Source organism: Micropterus salmoides, unplaced genomic scaffold (assembly GCF_014851395.1).
Source record: "Micropterus salmoides isolate LMB-PRFRI ecotype aquatic unplaced genomic scaffold, ASM1485139v1 Ms_hic_scaffold_2965, whole genome shotgun sequence".
Taxonomy (NCBI): domain Eukaryota; kingdom Metazoa; phylum Chordata; class Actinopteri; order Centrarchiformes; family Centrarchidae; genus Micropterus; species Micropterus salmoides.
The window spans coordinates 1-10860 of record NW_024042223.1 but is presented as its reverse complement, the minus strand read 5'-3'; the positions used below and the strand labels follow the sequence as shown (position 1 = coordinate 10860).

The 10860-nt window shown below is 38.7% G+C and overlaps 1 protein-coding gene across 1 annotated transcript; it reads right to left on the bottom strand.

Moving 5' to 3' along the window:
* Positions 1-2842: 2842 nt before the first annotated feature.
* Positions 2843-10839, bottom strand: LOC119882173 (decorin-like; the record flags this gene model as incomplete). The annotated part of the gene is made up of 3 exons (XM_038692183.1): positions 2843-4571; positions 9672-9810; positions 10733-10839. Coding segments are annotated over 3 exons (447 nt in total), but the record flags the coding sequence as incomplete, so codon positions are not given.
* Positions 10840-10860: the final 21 nt, after the last annotated feature.

The window sequence follows — 10860 nt, the reverse complement described above, 5'->3', positions numbered from 1 at the left end:
CTCTCATGGGCTCACATGTGCTGCAAGAGAGAACCAGCACTAAAGGCAGCCCAGAAGATCTGCTCAACACAACAGACCTGGATGTTTGAAACATCTACCTGTATCACACAAACCATCTTAGAATTTCCTTACGATCCCTAAATTAAGGGATATAGTGTAAACTACACCAGCTAGTGTACTTTTTCATATAAAATGTTACATACACAGTGATTACAGGGCTTAAAACATTACTGTTGTGCTGATAGGAGGATTTGATTGAGAAATTTTGTTTCACATTGCAGGTAGTCAGACAGCTGTAAGCCCAGGTGTTTGTGTCGGCTACATTTGATTAATGTAGTCTGGATTCGCAGGTTGAGCTAACCATCTGCATAAATCTATGGCACATCTGCTTTTTGGCAGTCTTACCAGTCTTTGCTTTCGACATAGTGAAGCAGCTCAGGTTACTTGCATAAGTGCCACTAGCCAGGCACCTACACACACTCACACACACACACACTCACACACACACACACACACACACACACACACACACACACACACACACACACACACACACACACACACACACACACACACACACACAGTGTCTGAATTATTAAGTCCATGAAAACAAATTTGCACACAAGTGATTTTCTCCAAACTTCTTCTTCTCAAGGTTTTTAAACATTAATTGAAACCTGGCAGACACACACATGTACCAACACATAACTGGCATCGGACCTAAAGCAATAAGTCTAAGTGCTTATAGTCTAGAAGATAGACGTCTGGTCAGAAGATCAGGTTGCACCGTGTTTACGCATGTGTGTGTTTCAGGGGGGAGAGACAAAAAGTAGAACATGCTGTACTAATAACCACCACATGGGGGCAACAGATTGAAGTACATCAATATTGCTGTACTGAAGGGACTCTTGAGGTGCTGGGATGAGCGCCAGCGGTCAAACACTGATGCTTTTCAGTCTGTCCTTGTCTGTAAAAACCCCAAGACCCAAGACTTATCAGAGGGGAAGGATTCTGAGCCAGTCATAACTCTAAAATGTTCATTTTATATAGCTTCTTGTTTGGGCTAGACCGTTGTAATTTAACTCCACAAAGTTAGCAAGTGAAGAAAGCAGTTCCCAAAGGTTTTACACTTTATTTTACGAGTTAAGTTGATAACTGAATTATACTTTTTAGGTCATAGAACAAATTCTAGCATTTTCCATCATTTTTTACCCACATTCTCTTATTTATTTTCCCCATTTTCCTTCTAACATTTCCACTTAATCTCACTTTACCCATTTGCATGTATATGATAAAAATAATTGTTTCTTTGGTCTAGGTGTGTCTATCTTAGCAGTGAATAAAAAATAAAGAAAAGGAAAGGGTTAATGTTTGATGGCCAAACCCCTTAAACACAAGTTAAAAATAAACAGTTGGTGGCAGTAATGCACTGATACTTTTGGTATCAACTGCCCAATTAAAAAGAGAAAGCAGTTGTGAGGAAAATGTTGCATCGGAAAAAATTTGACATAGATAAATTATTAAGTCTGTGGTGGAACCAAAAAAAGGAGCTTTACCTTTTTGGAGGTAAATAAAACCCCCCAAAATGTATTGATGTAAATCTTATTCACTTAGTATTTTGGTTCATTAGATAGCATGTTATTGATATTTGTCACTTCTGAGACTCCATACTACACAATATTGTAACTTAAAAAAAAAAATTGGCTCCTGGTTCTCAGGAGCATTGATCACTGGACACCGTACAACCTGCTTCCAGACGCAAGAATCTCAACTGCTACATGTCTCAAGGGAGTTCCTTTTTTCTTTAACCTAAATATTCCCATTACAGTCTTTTAAATGACTGGGGGATTATAAATCATATGTGGCTCAGAGGCCAGAAATGGTCCTTGTGCAAATATTTTTTTTTACCTCAGTCCACAAAACCCATCAGCATAAATTAGAGGCTGCAGAGGTAGCTAGAAGCGAATTAATCTACCATTCACATTGTTTCTCCACAGCTAGAAAGACTTTAATCGGACCTGCAGGCCTGGCCTGCATGGAGTTTGTATGTTCTTCCTGTGTCAGTGTGATTTCCTCAGGGAGCTCACGTTTCCTCCCACAAACCATAGACTCAGTGTATTGGAGACTCTAAACTAAATGAGTTGTCTGTCTATTTGTATATATAGATGCATATGTGTCCTGTAAATATATACAGTACATCTTGTGATGGAGTGTACCGTGACTCTTGGCCAATACATGCTGGGAATGGCTCCAGCACCCCTGAATCCTGCACAGGGTAAGGGAAACTGCATCTGTATGTCACCCATTGGTAGTGTAAATCATTTTTAAAAGTGAAAAATAGTTCTCAAGGGGTCAGTGGGAGTAAATAAATTGTTAAAAACATTTATTTTTGGTCAATTTCAGGAAACTGTCATTGATTTCATTTACAATGCTGCCAAAAAAGTAGCACACCTATTCCTTCAAGACTGAAACTTGAGACTCCATGAAATTCATATGCTGAGAGAATAAACTGGATGCATGGCCCCCATGCTATAATTCTTTTGGTCACGTTGGAGAATACGACCCATATTTACTCTCGGACGGAAGTACAGTCTCGATGGTGTGTTGTAACATCTGTAATGTAACTTATTGTTACCAGTTGAAATGTGCTTGAGGCCAGATTTCTTTTTAGTGTATTTGTATTTCAAAAAAAGCAGCCGTCAGCCAGATATGAAATATCTGCCAAAGTGTGGCAAGAAATCTGCTGTGTGGATGTTGTTTGGGTCCTTACCACAACTAAACACTAACATGCATGAAAATCCCATTGAAATAGCACATTTTCTAAACATTTGAATATCTTTGATTAAGTCAACAAGGAGACTTTATTGGACATTTCAAGCATTTGTCAAGGTTTTCTATCAATAGTATGTACCTAATATGTGTGTTTGTTATGTGTACGTATTGCTGAAAGAGTCTCACCTGTTACCTCAGTACATTTTACCTGTGCCTCCTTTTGACCTTGTTCGCCAGGAAGCCTCTACCCTCTTTGTATTCTGCTGCAGTGCCATTCACTGACCGGGAGCACAAATCTCCATGCACATTATTGATAATAATGCAAGTTCTGGTCATTACATCCATCAAAAACAGCTACTTTTTCCATTAGTATTTTTATTTTGTTTAGGACACCTTAGCTGGAGCCCCTGCTCCGGAAAAAAAGAGGAACACCTTTGTAGCTGATATATTAAGTCTGAGCTATGGTAAGTGCTTGTGCCTTTAAGCAATGATAGGTTTTTATACAGCATTTATATACAGCGTCTATACATACAACATTCACACCAACATGGTTGCAGTGGGCATGCCAGTCCACATACACCCAATCCAATTTTTCTTGACTCTTAAAATAAAAAGGAACTAAAGGGCAGGGAAACATGGAGAGAAATACATACAGAAATTCCAGAAAGCACCAGATTCAAGTTGAAAGGAAAAAAAATGAGCATGCATATAAATCTTTGGGAATGGCTTCTGTTTAAAACATATATGGTTTATTCTACATTTTTTAGAAGCTATTTTCACCTTGTTTACTTTTATGAATGGAACAACATACACTAGGAGAGGGACAAGGGGAGAAATGTGATGAAGACAAAAGGGTAATCACCCAGAACTAAATCAACACTGAAGTAAGCACAAGAAATCAGAATGTGATAGAAGTAACGGTTGCTTTTATCTCTACTTGAATTGAGTACAATACAAATAGAAACTCTTCAAGGAGTGCAGCATGGTAATGTTACACTCTGAATGCTATTCCTAGTACACAGGTAATATCTAGTACATTCTATACCAGTTGTTAAAGGTATTGTAAAACACAAGTTAACACCTTGCTGCCTGCTCTACAGGTCAGCTCTTATAATTAATACAATGCCTAAAGGTCATTTATCAAACTGGGTTTTTATAACATTTTCCACTGAGTGAGATTTCAAATCTTTTTGGTTAGGGATCGCCTCTGAATTTCAATTTGTCCACTGAATGAATTGCACAATAATATGTTGCTGCATGTATGTGAGAAAACATTTGCAGTGTTAATGCTTGTTTAACTGCCTCTATGAATGATGTGCACACAGCACCCTAGTATGCTGGTGTTAGCTGTAAGCTGTGTGTACTACTGTTGCACCAACCTTGAAGCTAAATAATGAATATGATATTTTGTATTTGGGGTCCATGTCCACAGAAGTTTTGAACGTTTTGAGTGCGTGGATTAATGACATCATCACTTGTGGGGAGGCAGTGTTGGTGGGGGTCAGTGTTGTGGGGCTGTGGTCAAACACGCACACTTACAAAACTTTCACACACTCATTTACAATCACACACTTCCTCGCAGAGGTGCGCGGGGCACTCTACTTCTTCCTGTAGTTGCCGAGCTGGATGGCGGAGCGGTCGAAGACGCAGCGGAAGGTGATTGGCTGAACTTCCCAGTATGGCACAGGGTTGCTGAACAGGCTAATGCCAGAGTACATGGCCTTCTTGCTGTTGAGGCCAGGAGGACAGAAGTCCCCTGTTCCCACAGCAGCAATTTTGTTGGCATGGAGGTAGACCACCTAGAGAAGGGATTTAAATAATGACAACCTTCGGTTACTGAGTGGGACGTGCATGGCAATAATTTAGTTTTTCCAAAATAAGGCAGATAAAGACGATAATAATCATTCACCAAGTGAATAATAACAGCTCAAGAAAGCCAAATAGATTTTTTTCTCTTTAACTAAAAACAATGGGACTTCCTGCATGATCATACTCCAAAATAACAAAGAGTATATGCTCCTTGATGCTTGAGAACAAGCATGGCTTTACATGTGTAAAAAAAACAGACGCACATACAAAGCATATATGAACATAAGAGTAGCTGAAAACATTCATGCAGCTCAGTTTTGAGCAGAGTAGCCCTCGTCATGCAGCAATATGGGGATGAGAAGGATCCTGGACATAAGAACAAAAGGAAAGATGTGCCAAGAACTCACTGGGACAATATAATGCTAATTACAGTTTTCAAAACCTCTAGATCCCAAAAAACCAAACTATATATAGAAAAGGTCATAATGATTTACACTTGCCATTATATGCAAAGGAACTTGCAAAGGACAGAAGACAAAGAACAAAAAGAACTACAAATATAAGAAAATCACATAGGGATTTAGCTCTTAAAAAAGTGTGTAGTCTCTTAAAGGAGGATGACCTTCTTCTACTATAATTGTGATGTTTTTGTATAACAAAGGAATTGAATCTTTTAGCAGACTCCTTGGGCTGAATATGTGGTTAACCTCGGCATGCCGCAACCACGGGATAAGGTTTATTGACAATTTCAATATTCTTTGGGACTGCAAAGACCGCTTTAGACCAGAAGGAACTCACCCGAATTTCGTGGGATGCTGACTTCTCGCTGCTAACATACGTCACGCTCTTGGAATGCCATTTCCAAACAAGAAGGACATTACTCACCCCCCTTCTCCCGATCCTCTCACTAAAATCACTCAAAGCTTCCAGAAGTTGTCCTTGTCCCAAATGGGGAAACTCCCCACCCCCTCTGCACCACACCTGCACCCACTCTCTTCACCTCTACTATACTCCACCACTCCCCCTCTTTCACACCCACCAGCCCCACCTACACCATACTCCATATGTTCCACTCCTTCCCCCTGTGTAAAACGATACCTCAGACAACTCCAACATTGTCAACAACCTTGTCCTTTATCTCCACAGATTAAATACAATCGGTGATGTGCTTTGGGTCCCTGCTATTTTGAAAATAGCATTGCCAATTGTTTTGACTATAAGCTAGAACCCAGTAAATCTATTCCTGTGATGATTAGAAAAAGAAGGTGTCGTGAACATTTAACCCATAAAGTAAACCTCTCTAATCTGTTAACTGCAACAAGTCAATTTACTAGTCCAGAAAATCTTTCTTGGTAAATGACATTTTAATATCCTATAACCTAGATTTTATGTTTCTAACTGAAACATGGCTAACTGAAGATTGTCCTTAATGAGACAGCACCTGAAAGATTTTGCTATATGAATACTTGTCGAAATGGTAGGAAAGGAGGAGGAGTGGCTGCTCTATTCAAAGATATATTCCAGTGCAAAGACATTACACTAGGTCATTTTATTTCTTTTGAATACCTCTGTTTTATTTTGAAGGGTACCCCCAAAATTTTGTTTTCAACCATTTACAGACCTCCACGATATTCTGCTAATTTTATTGATGATTTTGCTGAACTACTCTCTGTTATATCAGTTGATTATAACTTGCTCATCATTACAGGGGATTTTAACATCCACATATATAATACTACAGACAATAATGCCAAATAACTTTTTGGGCTACTTGACACTTTTGATTTCACTCAACATGTGACAGAGCGGACACACAATCAAGGCCACACCTTAGATCTGGTTATCTCTACAGGGGTCGATATCTCCTCTGTCGTAGTTAAAAACCTGGCCCTGTCTGTTCATTTCTGTGTCTTTTTGAATCAGTTAGCACCCCGATTGTCCCATTAAACTCTGCCCCAGTTAATAAAAGGCACATTAACGAGAGTACCGACACACAGTTTAGGGAGGCTATAGCTATCTTTCTGGCAATAAGTGCTGAGTCAGTTGAGTCAGTTAATGTACTCCTGAATAATTTCAATGCCAAAATATTGAATGTCATGTCGTGTTGCACCGGTAAAGGTAAAGAAAACTACTAGCAAACAGAAAACACCATGGAGAACCACCTAGATGGTAAGCGTCCTAAAAAGAGAATGTAGGAAAGTGGAACGTAAATGGAGGAAAACTAAAATTCAAATTCATTTTGACATCTATAAACTAAGCCTTGGTAGCTTTAACAATGAGTTATGCAAGGCCAGACAGCATCATTTATCGGGAATGATCAATAAGAATATTAACAGTACCCACACCTTATTTGTCATGGTTGACAAGCTTATAAACCCAGTAAAGCAGATAGCATCAGAACTCATCTCCACTGAAACATGTAATGTGAAGTTTCTTTAGTGAAAAAATAACAGGTATTAGACAGACCATTAGAATTACACAGTCTAACAAGGTTTCTGTACCGTTGCCACAACCACCAAGACAGAACTCGGTTATTATGTTGCAATTTATTACAATTGATTAAAAAGTCCTAGAAGAAACAGTTCAACAACTTAAAGCATCTACTTGCTGTCTTGACATAATGCCATCAGACTTTTTAAAAACAATTCTTAACTCCATATTAATGGACCTACGGCAAATAGTTAATAGCTCTGTGCAATCAGGCATCTTCCCAACGTCTCTAAAAACAGCTGCCATTAAGCCCCTATTAAAAAAGAGAACACTGGATACATCTATAATGAACAACTAAAGACCTGTATCATAACTACCTTTTATAGCCAAGATCATTGGGAAGGTAGTCTACAATCAACTCATCAATTTTGTGACCTCAAGTGGTCTCTTAGACAAATTTCAGTCAGGTTTCCGACCTCACCACAGTACTGAAACTGCCCTGATTAAAGTTTTAAATGATATACGGCTGAATACTGATTCTGATAAAATAACAGTTCTGGTTCTATTAGATCTCAGTGCAGCATCTGACACTGTAGATCATAGAATACTTATAGATAGGCTGTAAAATTGGGAAGGCCTCGATTGGTTCAGATCTTATCTAGACGGCTGCAAATACTTTGTCACTATTGGTAATCATGAATCTGATAGGGTGGCTATGATGTGCGGAGTTCCACATAGATCGGTTCTGGGGCCGCTTCTGTTCAATCTCTATATGCTACCTTTGGCCCAAATCATACAGAACAATAATATTAACCACCACAGCTATGCCGATGATACCCAAATATACATAGCCCTCGAACCTTATGACAACAGCTCAATAGACTCTCTGTGTCACTGTATAGAGAACATAAATACCTGGATGAACCAAAACTGTTTGCAATTGAACCAAGGTAAAACTGAGATTATTGTGTTTGGCAACAAAAATTATAGAACAAGTATTATTAAAGAGCTTGATTCTCGGGCCCAAAAAACTAGGGAGCAAGTGCGTAATCTTGGTGTTCTGATAGACTCAGACCTCACATTTAACAGTCATATCTAAACGGTCAGTAAAATAGCATTCTATCATCTAAAAAATATAGCCAGAGACAAAGGTGTGGTGTCCCAAAAAGACCAAGAGAAGCTTATCCATGCTCTTATTTCTAGTAGGATTGACAACTGTAATGGCTTCTTAACGGGACTCCCAAAAAAGACTATAAAGCAGCTGCAGCTCATTCAGAATGCTGCTGCTAGAATGTTAACCAGGACCAAGAGAACGGAGGACATCACTCCAAATCTTAAATCGTTGCATTGGCTTCCAGTTAGTTACAGAATAGACTTCAAAGTTGTGCTTTTAGTTTATAAATCTCAGAATGGTTTAGGACCCGAATACATCTCTGATATGTTTGAAGAATACCAACCAAACAGGGCTCTTAGATCCATGAACACAGGTCAGTTAGTGCAGCCTAGAGTCCAAACTAAACATGGAGAAGCGGCGTTTAGCACTTCTGCTGTACACATTTGGAATAAATTAGCAGAGGATCTTAGACATGCCCCTAATACAGCAATTTAAATCCAAGTTAAAAACACTTCTCTTTGGACGTGCCTATGTCTGAGTACTTTTACTTAACCACGCTGTTAGCCTTATAACTTCTTACGTTTTTATTGCTATATGTATTTTATGATAATGTTTCTATTATAAAATATACACAGTTTTTGGTTGTTGTGTTGAAATATTCCCTCATTCACAAACCATTTGTCTTTTGGTATATCCTATTACTACTAATGCAGTGTCTCAATCTGTACTGGGAGAAACCTCAATATAACAAACCCTGTGCACAACAGCTTGTTAGGAGCCATTTCTTCAAACTTTGGGTCATTTCCCGTAGTTTGGTTTGTTGTGGCTGCTGAGAACAAAGCCATTAAAACTTTTGTGCTCACAAAATAACAGCTAAAAGATGGTTGACAGGTGTACAGTGCTGCAGTTCACTAGGTGTTAAAATGGCGATGGTGCAATGGATAAGACTATGCCTTTGGTGTGAGAGACCTGGGTTCAATCCCCAATTGTAAGTCGCTTTGGATAAAAGCATCAGGTAAATGAATAAATATAATCCTAGGAAGTTTTTTTTCATGGGAATGGTATTGATGCAGCAGTTACCCAGACTGAAGGAGCCTAATGAAATGATGTAATAAACTGAAGCCAAACTAAAGATAAAGGGCCTGGAATCAGGTCTGTTTACATCCCCCCCTACTGCTAAAATCTGTAACATTATAGTATGACAGGCTACCAACACTTTACTCAATAAACAAACTAAATGAATCCATGTGACTTTTGTTATGGAAGCATGGTTTGACTTGTAATCGGGCACTGTGAACCTAAACAAAGCCAATGCAAAAATGCAACAAAGTAAACTTTTCCAGTGTGGTTTATATCAGAGAAAATGAGCTGTGTGCGTGTTAGAAATTGAGAAGCGTAACAATAACGCTCAAGCAGACTTCATTTACTGGAACTAAATGGTTACAAAAACAATCTTCCTGTGAACATGTTTTGTATTCAAACCTGGATTAATAATGCTGAGATGTACGAGTACTGTAATTCTAACGTTAATCAAACCAGTATGTACCTGGATGTACTTGTGGTCGGACAGGCCAGGAGGAACACTTGTCAGAACATTGTTGTCGAGGTGTAGCTCTCGCAGGTGGGGGACGTTAGCCAGTGTGCCGTTTTCCACAGAGCTGATCTCATTGTAGCTCAGACCCAGCCTGCAGGAAAAAAAACAAAAAAAGAGAAACTAGATGAGACATGGAAATGTGCAAATGATGTACAAGAGTGAGGAAACCAAAAAGATTCTCCACCTGACACTGAAGCACATCCCAGTTTCTTAATTATGAGCGAATGGAAAATAAAAACCATCCTTTGCTCATATCTTCTCCAACATACTTTACTCCTGCTGCATCAAAGCTCTCTTTGTTCTAGTTTGGAATGCCCTCTTTGGCACAATCTGAGCAGTGATCTTATAAACACAGTGTATCCAAATTTTATGAGCAAACCAGTTATTTTCATTATCCAAAGACTACTGTTTAGGTTTTGTTATATGGTAAATCATATAAACGGCAATACCAGAGCTAGCATTCCAAGTAAAGCTAATACATGTCAAACCTGAGAATGAAAACATTAGATGGCATGAAAAACTGTAGGATGATAATAATAAACAGAATAAGACATGCATGTTCTAATATTTCCTATGAGGAGTTTTAAAGCCAAACTGTGTAACCTTTGAGAGATTAAATAACAGAACATTCCTCTTATAAAGGAAAAACTAAATTCACAAGCAATAAAATACACGTTGCTAAATTCAAGTCGACAACTTTAGATGGATGGAACTGCAGAACTGACATTTTTCTGCCAATTTAATGACTCTATGGCTCTTTACTGTGATATATGCCTGGTACAGATAACATTTAAATGATTCTATAACAAAAGTAATACAAGAAGTAAACACGCTGTACATCACCAGGAGACATGACTTGCAGAGAATCTTAGAAAATAAGGGGAAATTCAATGTACGATTACATTGTAATTGCCATTTGTGGCCACAGTGGCTGCTGTTAAATGGTCTTGCTTTAAATGCTTAAAGTTAAAAAAAGAAATGATAAGGTTAACAAAAGTCATAATTCTTATTACTTGGCCAGGTTCTTCAGGCCCTGGAGGTTGCCAGACATCACTTTGCTGATCTTGTTTCCATCCAGGTGGAGCTCAGACAGAGAGCTGGGCAGACCTGGCAACCCACAAGACAAGCATGCACCCATGAA